General features: G+C 42.4%; 1 protein-coding gene across 1 annotated transcript in view; it reads right to left on the bottom strand.

Annotated features, from left to right (window-relative positions):
• LOC137616436 (leukocyte elastase inhibitor-like) overlaps positions 1-26,500 on the bottom strand; it is a 359,050-nt gene that overhangs the window by 98,317 nt on the left and 234,233 nt on the right. Inside the window, exons 5-6 of the mRNA XM_068346185.1 lie at positions 6,001-6,215; positions 4,915-5,100 (exon numbers count right to left, since the gene is read on the bottom strand). Of these exons, the coding sequence (XP_068202286.1) occupies positions 4,915-5,100; positions 6,001-6,215 (401 nt within the window). The remainder of the gene's footprint in view (positions 1-4,914; positions 5,101-6,000; positions 6,216-26,500) is intronic.

The raw sequence follows: 26,500 nt of genomic DNA, 5'->3' as shown, positions 1-26,500 counted from the left end.
AGGACTATGATGACCTAACTGACAATCTCACATGATGCATGCCAGTTTCCAGCCACAGGATTCATTACTCCGACATTCTTGGCAAGGAAGACCGTGGAAGAGGAAACATTTTTTACACTTAAAGCCTGCCCTGGGTTTTTTTTACCCCAAAGCAAGTGAGTGTGCCTCAAATCTCTTTAGTATTTATTTTCATACTAAAAATTGCTCTACTGTTTATTATGTAACACTTGATATCCATACTACTTCACCCCTGGCAAAGATTACCTTTTGGGAACCGACTGAACAGCCTTGCCTTGTTGTGAGCCAGCTACAATATTCCCTGGCTATTCTCTTTGATCATTTATTGTTGTTACAATTAACTGAATTAGAGAAAGTTTTTACCTCTCAAGAATCGGAAGTTTGGCCTTGCTTCTTTTCGAGTTGACTACACTATCGTCTATGATTCACGATTAATCTGTTGCCATTACTTGTAATAATTAGATTGTCCAGAGAGGAAGGATTTATCTGTTAGCTTCATGGAGACTTCCCCCTAAGGATGACTCCCCGTATAAATGACTCAGAAGTTTATATCCGTATTGGAATTAACTAAAAATTTTATATTATTTGTATTTTTCCTAGCTATACAAAACTAAGTCATTTACCAAAGGTTCCGCTTCAAACTTCCCTGCAAATCTCTGACCACTTAAATGTTGTGATGAGACGGTCTGAGCAACCTTCCGCTTGCTCCTTGCGCCTGCACTGCATTTACCCAGCATGAAGCAAGACGCAATAAACCAGTTTGATTGGACTGTCGTAGAAAACATGATCAGTAGTAACCTCATATAAATGACTCAGGTTTGTATAGCTAGGAAAATACAAATTACAGTATATCAAATTTCTAGTTTTCAATTCTTTCATTTTTACCTTGTTTTGGGTATTATTCTCCTATCTGGTCTTTAGTTGCTGATTCTCATCTTAATTTGTTGGACAGGAACTTACGGTCTATTAAATTTCTTATTCCTGATCTAGATTTTAGTCTCTGGCACTATCGTTCCATTAGTTCGTGATGCATTTTGCTTAAGATTTTTTATAATTATGACCATCATTTACATTTAGATCTTCCCGAACAGTACCATCCTGTTCATAATACTACACAGTATTTTAGAAGTTTCATTCCTGCTGTGACGAACTTGTGGAATGATCTTCCTAATCAGGTAGTTGAATTGGTAGAACTTCAAAAGTTCAAACTTGCATCAAATTATTTTACTTGAACAGGCTGATATAAGTTTCTTTTTACAGTTTATTTGTGAAAGATCTGTGTTAATATTGTTACTGTTCTTAACATATTTCATTTTAATTATTCATTACTTATCATAGATCTTTTTTATTTCCTTTCCTCACTGGGCTCTTTTTTCCTGTTGGACCCCTTAGGCTTATAGCATCCTGCTTTACCAAGCTTAGCTATAGCTAGTAGTAATAATAACAATAATAATAATAATAACAATATTAATAATAACAACAATAATAATAATACAGTGAACCCTCGCTACTTCGCGGTTCGACCATCGCGGATTCACCACTTAGCGGGTTTTTTTCATAACCCATATATATACATATCGCGGATTTTCCGGAAATTTCGAAAATACCGCGATATCTGAAGACCCCAAATACGATATTTCGTTACCTGTAATTCCATTAATACTGTAATTAGTAATATCTGCTCTTACTGATTGTTCATTGCATTACATATGACATATAATTCAGCACAGAAAGAAATAAAACACGAAAAGAGAATATGATCATACGATAATTCAGTACTGTATACAGTACGTAGTAAAATTAAATCGAACATGAAACGCAAATCAGATGCAGTCATACCATATTAGAATGGTGTAAGGATGCTGATGGCTACTACTGTACTACAAATGTAATGGATGTGCTTCTTTTCCATGAATCTTTTGTATGTATACGTACGTAGTACTGCATCCAATAATATTCTTTGTTGCAAAAATCACATTTCGAATAAGCGTACGAGAGAGAGAGAGAGAGAGAGAGAGAGAGAGAGAGAGAGAGAGAGAGAGAGAGAGAGAGAGAGAGAGAGAGACACACATCCTACAACAAAATCGTAAAATAGCGTACGTAAAACTGTATTATTATAATTGTTATTATTATTATTGTTGTTGTTGTTATTAAAATTATTATTGTTATCATTATTATCATTATTATTATTATTATTATTATTATTATTACAGTATCATTATTTATTATTATTATTATTATTATTATTATTATTACTGTACAGTATACACAGGGTATCTTGTACTTTGAATTGGTAACCTACGTAGCATATAAGACGGGTTGTGATTGGTTCAAGCGCTGATAGATGACGAATCAGAACTCAAGTTTTGTTATCTAGCCTGTGATTGGTGTTTTGCCCGCATCTCCAACCCGCAGCATCTAGGCTTTCGCGGCCACTTTCTCTCCCACCGTATCGCTGTGTAGACATTGTTAAGTTTGTGAACTTTAATCTGTGCTGTGCGTGACTGTTTTAAGTTGAACTTTTTGTTGAACTTTCTGTTAAACCCTACTGTACAATGCCTCCCAAGCGTTCTGCTTCTACTAAGGCTGGTAGTGAGCCTAAACGCCACCGAAGGATGATGACGATTGCTGAGAAGGTGACGCTTCTCGATATGTTAAAAGACGGTAGAAGTTACGCAGCCGCAGACCTCGAAGACCTGACGAAATCGGCCAGTGAAGAAGACAGTGAAACACAGGAAGAGATCCAAGAAATTGTCGAAGTAACGGGCTTAACATTAGAATGGCTTGCCAAGCTCTGCAAGCTTGCGAAGGAGGTGAAAGAAATGTTGCAAGAGTGGGACGAGGATATGGTTCGTTCTATGCAATTCTGCAACAAGATCGATGAACACATGACTCCCTACAGGATGCTCTTCGAGCGAAAAAAGAAGCAGCGGCAGCAACTTCCGATCACAATGCCCTCGGAAGAAATTGAAGAAGTGTCCCAGGAAGAAGTTGAAGAGGTGTCCCAGGAAAAGACCCCTCCGTCTGAAGAGACGTAAAATACTATCATTGGCTGCACAGTAGAAGACATCATCAGCTTCATCATCATCATTTCTACTGTGCAGCAAATTCATCGCCATCATCACTCAAGTTTTTCTTGAACTTCTTTCGTGGTGAGTACAGTAACAATCTTTATTTTTTACTTTAATATTCTAACATTTTAATATTTGTGCCTGTTTTAGTTTAGTGCTGTATGCATTAAGTTAAAGGGAAGGTTTTAAAAGTCTGAAGAGTATACATGTTGTAACCTATCCAATTTTTTTTTTTTTTAAATTTACATTTACGTTCCTCCAGCCTAAACAGGGACTCAACCGAGTTCAGCTGGTACTGCTAGGGTGCCACAGCCGACCCATCCCACATTATCCACCACAGATTAAGCTTCATAATGCTGAATCCCCTACTGCTGCTACCTCCGCGGTCATCTATGGCATCGGAGGCAGCAGCAGGGCCTACCGGAACTGCGTCACAATCGCTCACCATTCATTCCTATTTCTAGCACGCTCTCTTGCCTCTCTCACATCTATCCTCCTATCACCTAGAGCTTTCTTCACTCCATCCATGCCCCCTGTGGCCGCGGGGGCATATAAAAATTAGAATAGCGCCAACGTTATCCCTGCGTGTCGTAAGAGGCGACTAAAAGGGACGGGACGAGGGGGCTGGGAACCCCCTCTCCTGTATCTACATCCTGTGAGACAGCAACAAAGATAATAATAATAATAATAATAATAATAATAATAATATTAATAATAATATCTATTTCCCTCTTCCACTGGAGCAATACTATATGTCACATCATGAATATACAGTATGCATAAAATGGTTGTTCATAGGCACTTATTCAGGGATATAAGGACCTAGCTGCAAGTCCGGTCATATATCGGAATCTAATGGTCGTCAAGTGCAAACCGGATCATGGAACTTTGAGGGTTACACAACAGCAGGCTTGAAGTAACTAAGAGAGGGAGGCTTCCTATGGATTGGCACACTAGAAATGCTAGGCAGAACTTGAAAAGTTAGCCTAGGGTTTGAAACAGGGTGGTTAGGCTACAGACACTGACTTGCCTGAAGACTCATAAGTTTTCTAAGGTTTATATAAACAGCAAAGGCAGTAAAACCATATGAAAGCTCCATAATATAACGAGTGGCATTTCAACATCATCAAATGTAATAAATAAACTTAGTCTTCCCTGGATTTTCCACTGAAGTAATGTTAATTTACTTTTATATTTCAAAATATTAAAGCAGTTAGCTATCAGCTGAACATAACTCTCAATAGGAACTATCAGTAAACTGCATTCCTCAAAATTATAAAACAAAACACAATCCTGTGGGCAAATTGCTTTCACAAAGCTCAAACCATTCTCAGTGCCATTCATATGAATTCCAGAAGATATCTTTTAAAACTTTAAATAACCTAAGATGAAAAAAAATCTGAATTATAGGTAGCAAAACTGACTGACACTTGTAAATGCAACAAGGGAACTGAAAATACAAAGGAACTATGGTGTACCCACACCTAGATAGTTGCCATCAATCTCCAGATTAACTATAGGGAGAGGTATTTTGCACGGAAAGAAAACAGGAAATTTTAAATTTTTAGGGTAGACATTAGCATTTAAACAACTTTGAGACAGAAGAAATATAAATATTAATGGGGGGGGGAAAGTTTCACAGAAATAAATTTACTAGTGAATAATAACTGAAATTATTGCTATGTCCATCCAGATCAGAGTGATTTATCCGATGAGTATTGGGACAACCACCCTCTGCCACCCTACACAGAATCAAAAAAGGTTAAGAGCTACAAACAGCAAATGCTGTAATAGCAAATTTAGAATTATTTCAAAACATACTCACCAAAGCCAAATGATCACCAAGATCCAATGATTCCTCAAGCTTGAATTTTGGTAATGTGACCTCTACTTCAACATTATACATTTTTTTATCCAGTTCATTCAAATTAGCAGTGGCTAACTTCTCTTCTAGCGCAGCAAGACCATCACGCTCTTTAGGCAGTACAATAACCATACTCAGCCTTGATCCCTAAAAAAGAGGAAATAATTTACATGAGAAATGATTCAAGAAAATTTGTTAAAAAGGAAAGAGTAGCAGAAGTAAAATATATTTCTGAAACATTGCAAACCTTTCTTTCCCGACATTCATCACCAGATTATTTTTAGGTAATCTTTAAAAGACACTATGATATATTCTCTATGGATATGAGAAACAAGCAAAAATCCTAAGAGAAGGTAAACTAACATAGCTGCAAAATTGGGACTGTATCAACATGACCCTCAGCATACATAGGGAGACTTACCAACCATTCCTTATCAAATGTTGACCCATCTCTTTAATTCAAGAGTGTTAGAGCATTTACAGAAAGGTTTTAATTGCCTACAAAACATGCGGAAGTTCCCCTGCCTCCAAAATGAAACCAAATTCAGAAGCTATGAAAAAATCTTGGGACATTTCCACAAATTGTACCCTGAACACTACCTCGCCAACTTTACATGTTTGACTTCCTGCTTGACATCTTAAATTAATCTGGTACGTATTAGTCTACAAAAAATCTATATTAATTCAAATACTTCCAAATCAGAGCCTGACAGATTCATTATTTCCAAAAATGCAAACTACACAAGTTGGAATAAAACAAAAAATTATCTCTGAAAATTCTTGAATTGGAACTGTAGCTACACAATAAGCATTTCACACAAAAGAAACTAATACCTCGATTAACAGGTAATCTTACATTATTAAAAAATATTAAATATTAAGTGTTTCATCAACCAAACAGGTCAAACATTAGATTCTAGTTAATGCAAAGGTAAAGACTGTAATCAGTGAATGCAGAGCATATTCATCCAATCACAGAACTACCACCCTCAAGTTACAGGAAGATTATTCCAGTAAATTCTAAAAGGATACAATACACTTCAGTACCTGATAATTCATCTTCAACAGAGATGCTCCTAGATCATCATTGACAGAATAGCCAAATTTCTTCTTGATGTGCATCATAGGCACCTTAACACTTGACGATGCAGAAATCCAGAAATCTTCATCATAAGTTGCATCCTTACTGAACTGATTTTCCCATAAGCCTTTGAAGTAGACAGCATTCACAAGAACCATTCTTGTTAGGGCATCTAAAATTCCTGAAGTGTCAAGAAAATAAAAGTCATTATTACAACAGTTGAGAATCAATAATGGCATATCATTACTTAAATATGCAAAAATACATAATATACTATTCTAGGCAGGTAATTAATTCCAATAGCCAGGCCTTCTCCATCATGAGGCTCAATACTACACAGTATTCTAAAAGTTTTATTCCAGCTGTTACCAAGTTGTGGAATGATCTTCCTAATCAAGTAGTTGAATCAGTAGAACTTCAAAAGTTCAAAGTTGCAGCAAGTTTTTATGTTGACCAGGCTGACACGAGTCTTTTTATAGTTTATACATGACACCTGTTTTTGACGTTGTTAAAAGTTTATATATGACATATCTATTTTGACGTTTTTACTGTTTTTAGAATAATATATTGTTAATTTGTTCTCATCATTTACTTATTTCCTTTCCTCTCTGGGCTAATTTTCCCTATTGGAGCCCTTGGGCTAATAGCATCTTGCTTTTCCAACTAGGGTTGTAGCTTGGCTAGTAATAATAATAATAATAATAATAATAATAATAATAATAATAATAATAATTTAGTAAATACTGGATCCTTCCCTTTGGTTACGGTTCATTTTCCCTTTGCCTACACAAACACCGAATAGTCTCCTCTGTCCTCATATACCTCACAACACTGAGATTACCAAACAATTCTTCTTCACACAAAGGGTTACTGCACTATCATTGTTCCTCTTAGGTAAGGGTAGAAGAGACTCTTTTTAGCTTTGGTAAGCAGCTCTTATATGACAAGGACACTCCAAAATTAAACCAGTGTTCTCTAGTCTTGGGTAGTGCCATAGCCTCTGTACCATGGTCTTCCACTGTCTTGGAGTAGAGTTCTCTTGCTTGAGGGTACACTCTAGCACACTATTCTATCTTATTTCTCTTCTGCATGTTTTGTTAAAGTTTTCATAGTTTATGGCCGCAGGGATATATAAAAATTAGAATAGCGCCAACGTTATCCCTGCGTGTCGTAAGAGGCGACTAAAAGAGACGGGACGAGGGGGCTGGGAACCCCCTCTCCTGTATCTACATCCTGTGAGACAGCAACAAAGAGATGGAGCTGGGGGGAGAGTGACTGCTCCCCGCACTCTAGTTATGGGGTGTTTGAATGTGCGTGGATGTAGTACGATAGAGAGTAAAAGATGTGAAATTGGAAATATGTTTAGGATTAGAAGAATGGATGTATTGGCATTGTGTGAGACGAAGATAAAAGGAAAGGGTGAAGTGATGTTTGCTGAGATGTCTGGTAGAGTGTCTGGGATTGAAAGGGGAAGAGCGAGAGAGGGTGTGGCTTTATTGCTAAGTGAATGGATGACAGGTAAAGTAGTGGAATGGAAGGAGATATCATCTAGGTTAATGTGGGTAAGGGTTAGGTTGGGTAGGGAATGTTGGGCGTTTGTCAGTGCGTATGGGCCAGGTAGTGAGAAAAGTGAAGAAGAGCGGAATGAGTTCTGGAATGAATTAACTAGGTGTGTAGAAGGACTGGGTAGAAGGAATTATGTAGTTGTCATGGGTGATTTAAATGCTAGAGTGGGCGCTGGAGAGGTAGGTGTCATCGGGAAGTATGGCGTACCAGGTGAAAATGAGAGTGGTGAGAGCCTGGTGGATATGTGTGTTGAGCAAGAGATGGTGATAAGTAATAGCTTTTTCAAAAAGAAAGATAAAAATAAGTATACATGGGTAAGAGTGGCAAATGGAAGAGTAGTAGAAAGGGCATTACGGTAATGGATTATGTGTTGATAACTAAAATAATGTTTGGAAGACTGCAAGACGTGCACGTGTTTAGGGGTATGGCTAATGGTATGTCTGATCATTTTGTGGTGGAAGGAAAATTAGTTGTAGCAAAAGAGTGGGGGAATAGAGTAGGTGAATGTGAAAGGGAGCTAGTGAGGGTTGAAGAGCTAATAAAACCGGGAGTAAAATGTAAATATCAGGAAAGGTTGAAAATGACATATGACGAAGTGAAAGTAAGAGAAACTGGCAATTTAGAGGAGGAGTGGAAGTTAGTAAAAGAAAATTTTTTTGGGATTGCAAGTGATGTGTGTGGCAAGAAGGTTGTTGGAGGCAGCATGAGGAAGGGCATTGAATGGTGGAATGAAGGAGTGAAGGTAAAAGTGGAAGAGAAAAAGAGGGCTTTAGAAGAATGGCTGCAGAGTAATAGTGTAGAGAAGTATGAAAAATATAGAGAGAAAAATGTGGAAGTAAAGCGCAAGGTACGTGAGGCAAAGAGGGCAGCTGACCTGAGGTGGGGTCAGGGATTGAGTCATTCATATGAAGAGAATAAGAAGAAGTTTTGGAAAGAAGTGAAGAGAGTAAGGAAGGCTGGTTCAAGAATTGAAGAGACAGTGAAAGATGGAAATGGGAGGTTTTTAAAAGGAGAGGAGGCAAGGAAAAGATGGGCGGAATATTTTGAAAGTTTACTGAATGTTGAGGATAATAGGGAGGCAGATATAATTGCTGTTGCAGGTGTTGAGGTGCCAGTGATGGGAGATGAGAATGAGAGAGAGATTACAATATATGAAGTGAGGAGAGCACTAGATGAAACGAGAGTAGGAAAAGCGTCTGGTATGGATGGTGTGAGAGCTGAGATGTTGAAGGAAGGGGGTGTGACTGTACTTGAATGGTTGGTGAGATTGTTTAATGTGTGTTTTGTGTTGTCAATGGTACCAGTAGATTGGGTTTGTGCATGTATTGTACCACTATATAAGGGTAAGGGAGATGTGCATGAGTGTTGTAATTCAAGAGGTATTAGTTTGTTAAGCGTAGTTGGAAAAGTGTATGGTAGAGTAATGATTAATAGGATCAAGGATAAAACAGAGAATGCAATCTTAGAAATACAGGGTGGTTTTAGAAGAGGTAGGGATGTATGAATCAGATTTTTACAGTAAGGCAGATATGCGAGAAATATTTAGCAAAAGGTAAGGAGGTGTATGTTGCGTTTATGGATCTGGAGAAAGCGTATGATAGACTTGATAGGGAAGCAATGTGGGATGTGATGAGGTTATATGGAGTTTGTGGAAAGTTGTTACAAGCAGTGAAAAGTTTCTACAAAGGTAGTAAAGCATGTGTTAGGATAGGAAATGAAGTGAGTGATTGGTTTCCGGTGAGAGTGGCGCTAAGACAGGGATGTGTGATGTCACCGTGGTTGTTTAACTTGTATGTTGATGGAGTGGTGAGAGAGGTGAATGCTCGAGTGCTTGGACGAGGATTAAAACTGGTAAACGAGAATGACCATGAATGGGAGGTAAATCAGTTGTTGTTTGCGGATGATACTGTACTGGTTGCAGACACAGAAGAGAAGCTTGGCCGATTAGTGACAGAATTTGGAAGTGTGTGTGAGAGAAGGAAGTTGAGAGTTAATGTGGGTAAGATTAAGGTTATGAGATGTACGAGAAGGGAAGGTGGTGCAAGGTTGAATGTCATGTTGAATGGAGAGTTACTTGAGGAAGTGGATCAGTTTAAGTACTTGAGGTCTGTTGTTGCAGCAAATGGTGGAGTAGAAGCAGATGTACGTCAGAGAGTGAATGAAGGTTGCAAAGTGTTGGGGGCAGTTAAGGGAGTAGTAAAAAATAGAGGGTTGGGCATGAATGTAAAAAGAGTTCTATATGAGATTGTACCCACTGTTATGTATGGATCGGAGTTGTGGGGAATGAAACTGACGGAGAGACAGAAATTGAATGTGTTTGAGATGAAGTGTCTAAGGAGTATGACTGGTGTATCTCGAGTAGATAGGGTTAGGAACGAAGTGGTGAGAGTGAGAACGGGTGTAAGAAATGAGTTAGCAGCTAGAGTGGATATGAATGTGTTGAGGTGGTTTGGCCATGTTGAGAGAATGGAAAATGGCTGTCTGCTAAAGAAGGTGATGAATCCAAGAGTTGATGGGAGAAGTACAAGAGGAAGGCCAAGGTTTGGGTGGATGGATGGAGTGAAGAAAGCTCTGGGTGATAGGAGGATAGATGTGAGAGAGGCAAGAGAGCGTGCTAGAAATAGGAATGAATGGCGAGCGATTATGACGCAGTTCCGGTAGGCCCTGCTGCTGCCTCCGATGCCTTAGATGACCGCGGAGGTAGCAGCAGTAGGGGATTCAGCATTATGAAGCTTCATCTGTGGTGGATAATGTGGGAGGGTGGGCTGTGGCACCCTAGCAGTACCAGCTGAACTCGGTTGAGTCCCTTGTTAGGCTGGAGGAACGTAGAGAGTAGAGGTTCCCTTTTTTTTTTTTTTTTTTTCATTTGTTGATGTCGGCTACCCCCCAAAATTGGGGGAAGTGCCTTGGTATATGTATGTATGTATAAAGGAGATATTTATTTTAATGTTACTGTCCTTAAAATCTTTATTTTTCCTTGTACCTTGTATCTTTTCCTCACTGTGCTATTTTCCCTGTTGGAGTCCCTGGGCTTATAGCATTCTGCTTTTCCAACTAGGGTTGTAGCTTAGCAATTAATAATAATAATAACTAGGCCTCTTCTGTCTGGTATCGCAAGGATAACCTTAGGGGATGATGGAAGACCCTTCTTCTCGACTCTCTAGTGTGGGAGGAGAATTACTCTTATGAGACTGTTTCGTTCCCCCCCTCCCATCCCTGATAACGAGGGCGTCAATGGGTCTTTCAGGTAGGGAATCCTAGCATTTAAAAAATACACAATATACTATTCTAACCAACAATTTAGTAAAAATTGGATCCTTCTCTTTGGTAACTGCTCATTATCTATTTGCCTACTCATACACCGTATAGTCTAGCCTATTCTTTACATATTCTCCTTGTCCTCATACACCTGAAAAGACCGAGATCACCAAACAATTCTTCTTTACTCAAGGGTTAACTATTGCATTGCAATTGTTTAGTGGCTACTTTCTTCTTGGTAAGGGTAGAAGACTTTAGCTTTGTTAAGCAGCTCTTCTAGGAGAAGAACACTCCAACTGTCTTGGGGCAGATATTTCTTGCTTGACGATACACTCGGGCACACTATTCTATCTTATTTCTCTTCCTCATGTTTTTTTTTTTTTTTATTTTTATAATTTATATACGAGATATCACAAATTTTAAGTAATTTGTATTTTTCCTAACAGTACTTACCTCAAACTACTTTCTTAGGAGTATCTGGGATCTCCTCCCAACCGACCAGAATTTTGTGTAGTTTCCCCCATCTCCATTTTCTATAGTGGGTACCTCTGTAGCGGATGAATACGCACCCTGAGGCGACCCAGGGTCAGTGAGCGTGCTTGGCCAGGTCTCGGTCATCAGTAAGTTTATGATAGATAAGGTATCAAAAGTCCTGTAAGGCACTCGGGGCAGGATGGGTGGGCCATAACCCGAAAGTAGTTCGAGGTAAGTACTGTTAGGAAAAATACAAATTACTTGAAATTTGTGATTTGTTCCAACACGGAGTACTCACCTCGAACTACTTTCTTAGGAGACTTATACTTTAGGAGGTGGGAGTGGCCTTCCGGATCGAGAGACCATCTGGAAAAGGGAACGAACCTAGATAGGAGGCTAGGTTCTACTGACCCCAAAATAGAAATGAGAATTAGGGAAAACTACACAAAAAACTATCTTAGTGTCTAAGTAACTCACCTCTGTAAGAGTCTTCGGACATGGATGTACAGTGATACCTCGGTACTCGACCATAATCCGTTCGAGATCCGTGTTCGACCTCCGATTTGTTCGAGTACCGAATTTTTTTTCCCCATAAGAAATAATGGTATATATTCTATTCCGTTCCCAAGCACTCGAACAGGCCCAAAATATTAATAAAACGTGTACCTAAACAACAATAATTATCTAAATGTGTATGAAATTGGTCAGAAAATCCTATAAAACAATTTTAAACCATTTACTGTACTAAAATAAAACAATTTTAAACCATTTTCTGTACTGTAGTGAACATACCTTTGAGCAGCGGTTCGATGGCATACAGGGATGGATGTGGAGAGGATGGAAGGGGGAGGTTACTGCTTGGAAGGAGAGTCCCCTTCCATGATGTGGCGGGGTAGTTCTCCTTCAGGAGTTGTTTCTCTCTCCAATGAAAGGGTGGGCAGATCTATTTCAGGGGTTTCTTCTCTTCTTTGTCTCTTCTTTGGAGGAGAAACAGGCTTTGATGTAGCAGCTTTCTTTTCTTTTGTGAAAAACTGGTCTATTGTTAATTGTTTCTTCCTCCTCTGCAGTATTCTTCGAAAATGATACATGACACTATCATTAAACATATGCACTGCCCGGTTTGCTACTGCAATTTCTGGGTGGTATTTTTCAGCAAAAGCCTGCACATCTGCCCACTTGGAACAAATTTCATTGATGAGAGAACTTGGAACATCCTCCCTTACCTCATCCTCTTCTGAAGATTCCTGCTCCACAATCAGATCCTGCTGCTGTTGTTGTTGCAGGTGCAACAATTCCTCCACAGTCAACTCGGTAGAATGGCTTTCTACAAGCTCATCAATATCATCCTTGTCGACCTCAAGCCCCAAACTCCTGCCCATGACAACAATTTCCTCAACGACATCAGTGTCATCAGAAATTACAGGGGTAGCAGTGCTTGGACCCGCCTCTGGTTGGAAACCTTCAAACTCCCTCTCTGTGACACATGATGGCCACAGCTTACGCCAGGCAGAGTTCAATGTCCTATAGGTCACACCTCGCCAAGCTTGGTCAATCATGTTAACAGAGTTGAGGATGCTGAAGTGTTCCTTCCAGAATTCCTTTAGGGTCAACTTCGTGTCACTGGTCACTTCAAAACACTTTCTGAAAAGGGCCTTGGTATAGAGTTTTTTGAAGTTTGAAATGACCTGTTGGTCCATGGGCTGGAGTATGGGAGTAGTATTGGGGGGCAAGAATTTGATTTTGATAAAGCTGTATTCTTCTTTCAAGTCATCCTCGAGACCTGGAGGATGTGCAGGAGCATTGTCCATAACCAGAAGACATTTCATTGGCAAGCTCTTTTCAATGAGGTAAGCCTTAACCTGGGGGGCAAACACTTCGTTTATCCACTCAGTAAAGAATTGTCTTGTGACCCAAGATTTAGTGTTCGAGCGCCACATAACTGGTAGTGCACTTTTACAAATATTATTTCGTTTGAACACCCGGGGGTTGTCCGAGTGGTACACTAACAAGGGTTTGATCTTGCAATCGCCACTTGCATTTGCACACAGCAACAATGTTAGCCTATCTTTCATTGGCTTGTGACCTGGCATCTTCGTCTCGTCCTTGGTAATGTACGTATTGGCTGGCATTTTCTTCCAAAATAACCCAGTCTCATCACAATTAAAGACTTGTTGTGCGATCAAATTTTGTTCATTTATGTACCGATCGAATTCCCCCACGTATTTATCGGCTGCAATTTGATCCGAACTAGCTGCCTCCCCATGCCTAGTAACACGATGAATACCTGTTCTATTACGAAACTTTTCAAACCAACCCCTGCTCGCTTTAAATGTAAATGAATCACTTTCACTGGTACTCGGACTTTTCTTCACTAATTCTTCATAGATATGCAACGCTTTTTCACAAATGAACGCTTCACTAACACTTTCCCCGGCCAACTGTTTTTCTTTAATAAATATTAAAAGCAACTTTTCCATCTCCTCAATCACTTGTGGCCTTTGCTTAGTTACCGCCGTAACTCCCGTTGCAACATTCGCCTTCTTAATCATTTCTTTATGCTTTAAAAACGTAGAAATGGTCGACTTCGCCATTCCGTATTCTACCGCTAAATCGGACACTCGTACACCATTCTCATATTTCGCTATAATTTCCTTCTTCAACTCGATCGTTGTTCGCACTGTTTTCCTCTTCTCCTTCCCCTTAACACTCATTACTTTCTTGGGACTCATTATGAAAGCTAAAAAAGCAATTAAAAGCACTGAAAATCACTAAATCACAACGAATGCTGATCGCGCGTTGTCTGAGTGACGCTCTCGAGAGAACTGATGCTTCCCGAACAAGCGAGAGTGGCCGAGATGGCGCGATCATCACAAAGCCCATGCGGTCGTCACGTGTTCGGCTGGTCGAGTACCGAATTTTTGGTCGAGCACCGCAGCAAAAATTTCTCGAAAATTTTGGTCGAACTCCGAATTGTTCGAGTATAGAGTCGTTCGACTACCGAGGTATCACTGTATTAACTGAACGTGTTCCCCATGGTAGGAGAAAGGATCAAGGGTAATGGAGGGGAAGGGTGATAAGGGGAAAGGTAAGGAAGGAACCTGTGTCTCTTGGTCTTACCGCCCACGGCTTCCCCGAGGCTACGACCTTAAATCTTCTGGAGTGCAGAAATGACGGGCCCAAGAGAGAAACCGTCCAAAGACTTCCTAGAACAGTCCTTTAGGTAGTGAGCCGTAAAGGTGGACTGCCTGGACCAAGTGCCCGCCTTCAGGATCTGGCCCACCGCCATGTTCCTCTCGAAGGCCAACGAAGTACTCAGGCCCCTAATGTCATAGGGTCTAGGCTTTCCCGGAAGGGAGACTCCTGAGGTGTCGTAAGCTCTCATGATTACCTGCCGTAGCTAGAAAGGGACCGTATTCTTGGAGACTGCCTTCTTCACTAGCCCCAAAGAGACGAACAGACTCTTGATCCCAGGGCAAAGCTTGGACGTTCTTTCCAGATACTTTCGCACCGCTCTGACTGGACACAGTAACAAGTCCCTTGGGTTGTCCGAACGCGGGATTGCTGGCACTGAAAACCCCTCGAACCTAGGGTCCCAGCAAGCTGGGTTCTGAGTCTTGGCTACAAAATTAGGTAAGAACCTGAAACTTGCTTCTCGCCAACCTTTCGGGTGCGAGACCTCGTATGACCACCCATGGAGCTCGCTTACTCTCTTCGCTGACGCCAGGGCTAAAAGGAAGACAGTCTTGAGGGTGAGCTCCTTGTCTAGAATATCTTTGAGGGGTTCGAAGGGTGGCTCCGACAGGACCTTCAGAACTCTGGCTACATCCCACTGGGGCACTCTTAGAGGCCTGGGGGGAACATGACTGTTCGAAGCTCCTGATGAGCATCGAGATTTGTCTGGAAGCTCCTAGATCAATGCCTTTCAGGAGGAAGACTTGGCCCAAAGCCGCTCGGACTCCCTTGATGACCGGAATAGACATACCCACGTCGTCTCTCAGGTAGACTAGGAAGTCGGCTATCTCATGAATGGAGGCCTCCAACGGCCTGATATTCTGTGAGGCGCACCATTTAGTAAAGGTGGTCCACTTCGCTTGGTATACCGCGACCGAGGACCGTCTTAGGTACCCCGACATCCTTGTTGTGCGTCTTCGACGAGTATCCTTCCCTCTTCGCTGCGTCTTCGACGAGTATCCTTCCCTCTTCGCTGCGTCTTCGACGAGTATCCTTCCCTCATCGCTGCGTTTTCGACGAGTATCCTTCCCTCTTCGCTGCGTCTTCGACGAGTATCCTTCCCTCTTCACTGCGTCTTCGACGAGTATCCTTCCCTCTTCGCTGCGTCTTCGACGAGTATCCTTCCCTCTTTGCTGCCTCTTCGACGAGTATCCTTCCCTCTTCAGGAGCCGCTCGATAACCTCCACGCGTGTAGGCGGAGGGACCGAGGGTTTTTGTGAAACCTTTGGAAGTGTGGTTGACGGAGGAGGTCTGGCCTGTCTGGAAGGGGCCAAGGTGGGAGGCGCGCCAGTTCCTTTAGGTCCGCGAACCATTCTCTCTCCGGCCACCAGGGCGCTACCAAAGTCATCCACAGGTTGTTTGCCCTCCTCACTCTGTTGAGGACGTGTCTGAGCATCCCGAAGGGCGGGAAGGCATACACGTCGAGGTTGTCCCAAGGATGTTGAAAGGCGTCCTTGAACGCTGCTGTTGGGTCTGGCACAGGAGAACAAAACAGGGGGAGCTGTGCGTTGAGTCTCGTGGCGAAGAGGTCCATCACCGGCGAACCCCACTTCAGGATAACCGTCCGGGCCACTCCCAGGTGTAAGGACCACTCCGACCCTACTACTTGACCCATCCTGCTGAGGCCGTCGGCTAGAACGTTCCTCTTTCCTGGAATGAGCCTGGCTGTGACCTCGACCTGTTCTTTCGAGGCCCATTCCAGTAACTGCGTAGTGAGACTGCACAGCTCCTTCGACTTCAGTCCTCCTTGCTTTTTCACGTAGGCCACCACCGTGGCGTTGTCGCACATCAGAGCCACGGTGTTTCCCCGGAGTAGATGGATGAATTTTTGGCATGCCCTTTGCACGGCCATCAGCTCTAGCACGTTTATGTGATGGCTCTTCTCCTCGAGGGACCACTTCCCTTTCGCTGACTCGTCGAGAAGGTGGGCTCCCCAACCCAACTTTGACGCGTCCGTGAACAGCATCTCCCGAGGATCGATTGCGAAGGGCATACCTTTGAGGGTGTTCGTCCTGTCGTGCCACCACTTCAGGACTTCCCTTGTCTCCGGGAACACCGGAACTATTCTGTGCGGGGGCTCCCCTGGGGTCCAGAGCTCCTTCAGGTTCCATTGAACCCCTCTCAGTTTGAGTCTCCCCCGGGGGACTAACTTCTCCGACACGAGGTGGCCCACCAACCTCTGCCAGTCCTTGGCTCTCCTCGGCTGGTCTGTTAGGATGGGTCGCAGTATCCGATCCAGATTGTCCAACCTCTCCGAGGAGGGGAAAGCCCTCACCAACCGGATGTCTAGAACCATCCCCAGGTAGGTCATCCTGGTGGAGGGCGTCAGCTGCGACTTTTCCAGGTTGATGGTGATACCCAAGTCCCTGCAGAACCATAGAAGCTTCGTGCCTTGCTCCCTCAGTGCTCCCTCTGAGGCTGAAAGTAACAACCAGTCGTCTAGGTAACGAATCAGGCGGATGCCCTGCTCGTGTGCCCAGGCTGAGACTGTTGTGAAGACTCTCGTGAAGACCTGAGGAGCTGTCGACAGCCCGAAGCAGAGAGTTCTGAATTGCAACGCTTGGGTACCCCACTTCACTCTTAGGAACTTCCTGCCGGAGGGGTGGACAAGGATCTGAAAGTAGGTGTCCTTGAGGTCTACGGATATCATGAAGTCCCCTTCTCTCAAGGCCACCACCACCGACTTCGGGGTGTCCATTTTGAAGTCGGTCTTGCACACAAACTTGTTGAGGGCTGACAGATCTATGACCGGCCTCCAACCCCCTGTCGCTTTCTCCACCAAGAAGAGTCAGCTGTAGAACCCCGGGCTGGGGTTCCTGACTGGTTCCAACGCCCCTTTGGCGAGCATGGCCGACACTTCCTCCTGTAATGCTGTTCTTCTTAAGGGGTCCTTGGGTGCCAACCACTCTGCCTGTTGGTCCGGGATTAGAGGGGGCGGTTCCGCTAGGAAGGGCAACCTGTACCCGTCCTTCAGTACTGCTACGGTCTACGAATCCGCTCCGTAATCCCGCCAAGCTTGCCAAGAGTATTTGAGGCATCCCCCTACCTGAGGCTTTGGCAGGAGTAGGGGACCTCTCTGCCTATCTCCTCCTAGAGGCGCGGCTGGAGCGCCCTCTCCTGGAGTTGGAATAGGAGGGCCTAAAGTTTGTTTGCAGGGTTGAACCTCCCCTACGGGAGGGCTGCAGGGCTTGGTGCCAAGACACCGACAGGGACTCTCTCCTCGGTTGGACTGGTGAAGAATGGGACGGGTGAGGGGCGTCTGAAGAGGGTCTCCTGTGAGCTGGACGTCTTGCAGGCGGAGATCTGGGCTCTCTCGCTTCTTTGAGTTTCCTGACCCTCTCCATTTCCTCCTCGACCGCCTTCAGGGGGAACACGGACTGGCCCCAAACTGGCAAGTTCCTCAGCGACCTCGCCTCTCGTTCGGGTAACCTCCGTACCAACTTGCTCAGAACTGTGTCCCGTTTCCGCAGAACGCCAATTGGCTGCTTGAGAGAGGGATTGATAGGAGAGAAACTTTAAGGCTTTTCCCCCCGAACTGATCAATTCGCGTAATAAGGACTGGTTTTCAGGGACAGAGAGGTCATGAGAGGACTGGAACCCCACCAGGGTGCAGGCCCACCAGTTCAACCAAAAAGAAACGTTGACCAGTTCTAGGGCCATATCCTCCATCATGGAAGTTTCTGCTGGTGAGAAGCACACCGGAGCAGAAGATGCCCTGTCTTCCGCCGCTCCCTGATTCAATATGGGGATGGCTGGCTCGACCGTACGGGGGACTCCTCGACGACCCTCCGGGATGTAAAAGCGTTTCTGCGTTTAAGGTCCCGGTAGAAGTTTGGAGGCACACTGGCTCCTGGGGGCGTACGCTTGGCTAGCTATGAACTTATCTATGTGGTCCATACCCAGCTTCACGCCTCGCGCCAGAGGTAAGGCTAGGGAAGGCTTCTACTGAACCGGGTTGTCCACCAATCTGCTCAGCCCGGAGAGCCAGGCCTGCTCTGTCGAGGACTTAGGTTCATCCAGCCTGTGGTGGCGTCTGATGAGGGCCAAGACTTTCCGGTAGAAGGAGACGTCGTCTGAAGAGCACTCTCCTCCTTCTATAAGGCCTTCCGTTACCTGGTCATTCGCATGGGGAGCCTCGTTGATAATGGATGGAGCCGCGTGGCAAGGTAGAACCTTCTTCTCATGTCGAGCCATTGGCGCGGCGACCCGCAGAGCGGGCAGATCCGCTGGGACGGGAGTAGCCGTCATGGGTCTACTCCCTCCCGCGGAGCTCCGCGGAGCCGCGGGCTTCTCCAGACCAGTTGGCTGGCTCTGTTGCTTGGGGAATGCCGTCGAAGTATCAGAGGCTGGGACTATGCTGCCCGGCCGAAGGAGCGACTCTTTCACCTGGGCGGATGGAGCCGGTGCCTTCGCGGACTTATGCTCGTTGAAAGTGACCTGGTGGGTCGACTTCTGACGATGGTCAGGTCTGCCAGAGGAGCCGTGTTGCAAGGGTGAAGAGGCGGCTCTAGGGAGCCAACCAGAGGCACCCGGAGCGGAGGTAGCCTTCAGAAGTTCACTCCGGGGGATCGTGACCCGCACCCACTTATCCTTAAACGAACGGCTCCTCTTGTAGTTCTTCCGGGAGGTCCTAGCCCGTTTCCTGGAGTGGCGCAAGCGTGAGCGGGACCTCTTCTTGCGGGACCTCTCCCGTTTCCTCCTCGAGTCCCTCGGGCCTTCATCTTCCGAGAAGAACCAATCACACGAAAAGGAGGAGAACAATGACGGGGAGGAAGACGAACCCGCTGAGTTGACTGATACATCCAATGCTGCTGGGGGATCTTCGTGCCGTTCCACTGGCGAAGAGGGCTGCAAAAAGACGGGCGGGAGCGTTGACGATGGCGCCGAGGGAGACCGAGGAACTTTCTTGGGAGAGAACCAGGTGTTGAACTCCTCCTCTAGTCTCATGGGCGACCTGAAGGGCGTCCTGGGTGCCGTCCAGGCGACGGAATCCGAATTCGACGATCCTGCTTCTTTCTCGGCGTCTCCCCCGGTCGCTGAAGCACCTGAAACACGTACCCACGATGCGGGGAAGGGGCCGTAGTAGGCGTCCCCCATATCGGATCTTCGGCAGAGACGGGCCCTGTAGGCACCAGGACCTCATCTCCCGAACGCACACCACCCCCTCCCTCAGGGCCCCCACATGCCTGAACCAACACAACATCCCCACCAACAGGAATATCGGACTCTTGGGGAAGGGCAATGGGCCACTTCCCCGCAACGAACTTACCTCGTCCCCTACTCTGGGTAGGGGAAGGCGGTAGGGAACCCCTCTCCGACGAGGCATCGGGCGACGCTAAAGGCGAGGAGATGCTAGCCTTCTTAGGCGATCTCTTGGTTGCTTTCTTCTTCGTGCCATAGCGCACCCACTGGATCTCGTTCCAAGACTCGCACTCCGGACATGTGGCTGTAGGGGAACAAACACTGCCCCTACACGAAGAACACAAGGTGTGAGGGTCGACCTCCGGCTTGGAGAGAAAAGCACCACAAGATTTACCAGCCATGGGCCCAGGGCAACGACACGGATGCTCCATAATGAACACTAAAGCACCAATCAACACAGGGACACAGAGGAAAGAGGTGGATAAGGTTAGGATTAAACACGTGGGGACCGCGTGGGGGCCGTGTGGAGACACAAAGGGTCGCACTGGGTGAAGAGAGCGCGGCGAGATGTTAATCACGACGTAACCAGAAACTTACTGATGACCAAGACCTGGCGGAGCACACTCACTGACCCTGGGTCGCCTCATGGTGCGTATTCATCCGCTACAGAGGTACCCACCATAGAAAATGAAGATGGGGGAAACTACACAAAATTCTGGTCGGTTGGGAGGAGATCCCAGATACTCCTAAGAAAGTAGTTCGAGGTAAGTACTCCGTGTTGGAACAAATTTATTTTAATGTTGTTACTGTTCTTGAAAGATGCCATTTCAATTAATTAATTAATTCTCTTGTAGTTTATTTATTTCCTTTCTTCACTGGGCTATTTTCCCTGTTAGAGCCCTTGGGGTTATATCATCCTGCTTTTTCAATTAGGGTTGTAGCTTAGCAAGTAATAATAATAATAATAAAGGTCTTCTTGAGGAGTTGAACTTATTGAAATAAGGAAGTACTGTTTACATTAGGAGGTTATGCCTAGTGTGTGAGCCTTCAGTACAGAAACGTGGGCATAACTGAAAGTGACATTTTCATGTGACTGGTTACCAAACCCATGGCTTTGCATCTAAATTTCCAGTCGTTTGCCTTAACCAGATCGCTTGGAAAGCACAGACGGTACTCTCGAAGAGCTTGCAAACGTAATAAATGGAAAATATGTATATTTACTGTGTTTTTATTTTCCAATACAATACTAATATGTGAATATTAAAATAATTACCATTGCATACAGTTAAGTGTAACATCTGTGTTATCAACATCCTACTTATTTTAAATACATCTGAACTTTTTGACTACTAGAAATGGACATATAGTTTGGTCAATAGCGTAACCTGGCCGAGCAGTACATACAGTATATTAGCGAGTGTTTAGAATAAAATATTTTCAGTTTTGTAAACATACAGTAAGGATGGCTACAGTGAAAGTAAGTTTTGGCTTAAAAAATTATTTCAGGATGGCTACAGTGAAAGTAAGTTTTGGCTTAAAAAATTATTTCAGAGTATATAACAGGTTTATAAGTGTTATGAGCATTTACAAAAGCTTAAATTTGTGAGGAAAATACAGATATATGAAATTTTTTAAAAACAATTAAAAAAATATACCATATGTTTCTGTATCTACTTTGTGTTTTTTCAGCTATTGTGGGGGGGGGTGGCTTTAATAGAACACCTACGATACCAAAGGGATTACTGTAATGTTATGACTAAATTCTCTAGATTGTGTTTAAAAATCCTGTTCATTACCTATCGCCTAGTTAACACCACTTATTCAAAATAAAAAAAAATAAAAAAATAAGACCTAAAAATAATTAACATGATAAATTTGTTAAGTAATTTGTATTTTTCCTAACTACACAAACTTGGAGCTCTTTACAGTGGATATTATTTGGCGAACACTGAAAACTAGCCAAAAGACTTTTTAGCGAGTTGTATCTACCCTCCACTAACTAGCAAGGGGCAGAGAAGGACACACACACACACACACACACACCAGTGAAATTATGTCCTTTTTTGATTGCAGACATGACTTTTCTGGGGGATAGGTGATGGCAAGACAGGTATGAGTAAAGAGCTCAGGGTTTGTAGTTAGGAAAAATACAAATTCATTCCAAATTTCCCATTAGTTCCTGTACATAATACAAACCACTTTGCTCTTTACAGCAAAGGTGGGTGGAAGTCAACCAACTGGCTGATTTCTGACCTAGGGTGTGAATCAGTACTTTGCACAAGCTTAATAGACACCCAGACACCTCACTAACTCTCAAAATGATTCAGAGAGATAACGGCCTGGACAATCGGTGTGATTGTGTATGAACTAAGCATTGTCACTTGACCAGGTAAGGGAAAACTCGGAGCTAAACTCTGCACTTAACCTAGACATTGCCCAACTCCATCTGAGATCGGGGACATAACAAATATATATACTGTACATACAGTATATCAGGTTACATAAGGTATTTGGGACCACGTTTTGTGAAGCCACCACAGGACCAATGGAGAACGTATCTAGGTTCCTGTGGGTTATGTCTAACAGGTAGTGGGCTGTGAAACTCGTCTGATGTTTCCACACGCCACGTGTAACACCTACACCACAGAGTCGTTCTTTTTAAACACCAGGGAAATGCCTATGCCCCTGACATCATGAGCTCTGGGTCTTCGATTCTGAGGAATAAAGTCTAGTTTGAAGGCTCAATCAATCACCTGCCTAATCCAGGTAGAGATCGTGTTTCAAGTGATCCTCCTCTTGACCTAGCCAGTACGGACAAATAAATTGTTGACTTGTGGGCGAGCTCTTATGGTTCGTTTGAGATAAACTCCTCAGCAGCCTCACAGGGCATGCGGAACAGCTAATCTGGATCACTGGTTACAGAACAGAGACTCCCAATCCAGAGTGGCTTGAATATAGGATCCTCTACAGTCAGATTTTGAGTCTTGGCAACAAACTCAGGGATAAAGCAGTGTCTCCTGCCCCCATCTCCTTGAATGGGCAACTTTGTAGGACAGACCATGTAGCTAGCAGATGCCAAGGCTAGAAAAAAGACCGACTTAAGCGTCAAGTCGCGGTCTAATAACTGACGCAGCTGTTTGTAAGGTGTTCCTTTCAGGGTTTGTAGTACGTGTACTATTTCCAAGGAGGGTATCTGACTTCCAGCCAAGGGCAGGTGAGCTCAAAACTGTAATATATATACAATAATATTACTACAGTACAGCTTAACCATACTTACTGCAAGTGATCAGTGTTTACATTCAGACGACTCGCAGCCTGCGCTGCTTTGCGTTTTCTTGAAGCATGACGCAAACTTCTTATTGTTGTCTCTTGCACAGAATGTTGTATCTATACTTTCCTAAACAGAAATACAGCTTATTTTATACACTAAAACCTTTAATATATCAATAATAATTGTTTCTTTTAAATAAAAAACAAAAACAATACATTTGATTACTTTTCAACAGCTGAAAAAAATCTCTCTCTCTCTCTCTCTCTCTCTCTCTCTCTCTCTCTCTCTCTCTCTCTCTCTATCTGATCAAGATGGCACTCTATAACACAGGCAACTCTTGGAGAGACATCGCTGCAGTCAGCAAAAGTAAATTCCATGAGTTGGCTAAACAAGAGCTCGACCGTCTGCTAACAGAGGTCGCTAGTAAAACCAGTGTGACGGAAAAATATTCGCAAACATATTGAAACAATATGATCCAATAAACTGGAGCAAATCTGCGGAAAACATCAGCAAAATAATAGAAGAAATTCCAAAGAAGATCCAAGTGATAAAGAGACTTATAAAGAAAGTTTACATCAATCAACACATTCCATCAAAGAACAATAAGAAGTCGCAATATGGTGAATATGCTCATTGATGCATTGGGAAAAAGAATGCCAAAATGGTGTAATACATGTAAGATATGGTATTCCATTAATAATCCTCAACAACTGATTAGAAAATGTGATGCCTGCCATGTTCCAACACACCCTACATGTGCTGAAATACAGCAAAAACTAAAAAAATAGACACACAAAGGTATTCTGCTCAACATGCTTAGTCTGGATAGAAAATATAATTAAGTCGAGACTAAATCTGCAAATAGTAGAAGAAGAAGAAGAAGAAGAAGAAGAAGAAGAAGAAGAAGAAGAAGAAGAAGAAGAAGAAGAAGAGAAAAATGAACAGGATATGTGTAAGGATGCAGAGGAAATCATTGATATAACTTATGATGCCATCCAACAACATACTTATGAAGAAATGAATTATCAGATGGAAACAAATAATAGACCCAAAAGACTCTCCCCGGACCTACATACTTTTAGGGAAGAGCAAGAACAAGAAAAAAAGAAATAAAAAGATATAGTCTGCAATAAGCTGAAAAGAGGGAATTGCAGATTTGGCGAAAGATGCTACTACAAGCATCCAAAGATATGCCATAACTATGAAATATATGGTAAATGTGCGTATTTAGATGGATATGGAAACGAATGCAGAGATCTCCATCCAAAAATATGCAAAAACTTAAAAGAAGGAAAAGGATGCAGTTTCAACAAAAAATGTCGATATATGCATCCTGCAACCATGAATGAGAGTAAGAAAACTCAGCAAACTGAAAAGAAAAATGAAAGCAAAAATGAAAGCAAAAATGAAACAAAAAAGAAACAAAAAAGCAGGCCGCGTATATACCGCGCTATGCACCAAAAACCCCAAGATATGAGGCCTTTCAACCCAAATCTGCACATTTAGAGCCCAACTACAAAGAATGCATCTAAAATGCCAGGGGTTGGTGCAGATATGGGGATAATTGCAGGTATAAACACAAAAATAAATATGAAGGCGAAAGAACAAATATAATAGAAAAGTTGGATTTTTTAATGGCAGAATTCTGGGAAATGAAGAAAAGAACATCATATCAGAACAAGAAGGAAGCATGGGAGAATCCATATTATTACCAATATTAAATAATGGGGATGAAACACAAACCATAATAGTGATGAATGCACAGGGTTTAGTCACGAGTAACTCTAAAAGGAAAATAAGAGTTCTTAGAAGAACTAACAAAAATTGAAAAAATAGATATATTAAATATAAGTGAAACATGGTATTCCCAAGAAACTGGCAGTGATGACCAGATAAAGGGTTTCCAAACTTATAGATCTGACAGAACAAATAGGAATCAAGGGGGAACCGCAATATATGGAAGAGACAAAATCAAGGAAAAGTCTGTGAAAAATACAGCAACACAGAATGTGAATTGATTGCGGTAGAATTTGAATCTGAAAAACTAGTGAATATTGTAGTTTACAGACCCCCAAATACTAAGGAGTTTGACATAATAATAGAAAAAATAGATGATATACCTGTATATAGAAACCATAAAGACTGGAATATACTCCTATCCGGAGATTATAACTTTCCTTTTGTGGATTGGAAAGAACGGATAGAAGAAAGTGGTTGTAGGTATACATATAAAAAAGAGAGTAATAGTAGCGCAGAAGATAAGAGGCAATTTGAAAAGCTTCAAGATATGCTATTAGAACATAATATGCAATAAATAAACCACATTCCAACAAGAAAGGAAAATGTCCTAGATCTAGTATTTGTGAAAGAGGTGAATTATGTTAAAGAAATAATAGTGTATAATACGGGAATTTCAGACCATAATGTTATAGAATTAATAGTCCATTCCAAAGCTAGTGATCACAGAATTAATAAAAGCACAAAATGTTGGGAAGGATATGGAAAATATAATTTTTATAGTAAGAATATAAAATGGTCAGAAATAAATGAAGAACTGAATAAAGAATGGAAAAATGTGTTTGTAAGTGATAATATACAGGTAAATACGGACATACTGTACAAAATACTGGAGAAAATTGTTGAAAAATATGTACCGAAGAAAAACAATAAACAAAAGACATGCATACCAAGAGAAAGAAGGATCTTACTGTATTTCAGAAAATTAGAAAGTGGAAGAAAAATCTTGCAAAAGAAAAAAATGTGTGGAAAATGATGGAAATAAAATGTAAGATAGAAAATGTAGAACAAAAGTTATACAGTCAAAAGAAAATGAAAAAAGGGACTTAAAAGAAAAAACACTTCAAAATATAAAAAATAACACCAAAGTACTTTACTCCTACGCAAATAAGATGAATAAAGGGAGATTATAAATAAGCCCTCTAAGAATTGAAGGACGGCTAACGAATGAAAAAAAGGAAATATGCAACATATTAGCAGAAAAATATAAGAGCCAAGAAATTGCGAATGAGAATAATGAAACAGAAATGAGAGAAGAAAAATGTTGAATATCTAACGGATACATATATTAATGAAGCAGATATTGTCAAGGCTATAAACAAAATTAAAAATGGATCAGCAGCCGGACCAGATGGAGTTCCAGCGATTTTGTTAAAAAAAAACTGCAAACACTATCGCGAAGCCGCTTGCAATACTGCTAAGACAAAGTGTAGATATGAGCGAGATATATGTTGAACATAAATTAGCTTATATAACCCCTATCTTCAAAAGTGGATCAAGACTAGAGGCATGCAATTATAGACCTGTTAGTCTAAACATCACATATTATGAGTGTATGAGAGGGTAATAAAAAAGAAAATAATGGATCATTTGGTTAAAAATAATTTGTTTAATATAGGTCAACACGGTTTTGTGCCCGGAAAAAGTACACAAACCCAACTGATAGCACACTATGAAAACATATACAAAAATATGATAAATGAAAAAGACACAGATGTGATCTATCT

The sequence above is a fragment of the Palaemon carinicauda genome, chromosome 22, assembly GCF_036898095.1.
Source record: "Palaemon carinicauda isolate YSFRI2023 chromosome 22, ASM3689809v2, whole genome shotgun sequence".
Classification (NCBI taxonomy): Eukaryota; Metazoa; Arthropoda; class Malacostraca; order Decapoda; family Palaemonidae; genus Palaemon; species Palaemon carinicauda.
The sequence above is the reverse complement of the archived record's forward strand: the minus strand, read 5'-3'. Positions and strand labels throughout refer to the sequence as shown.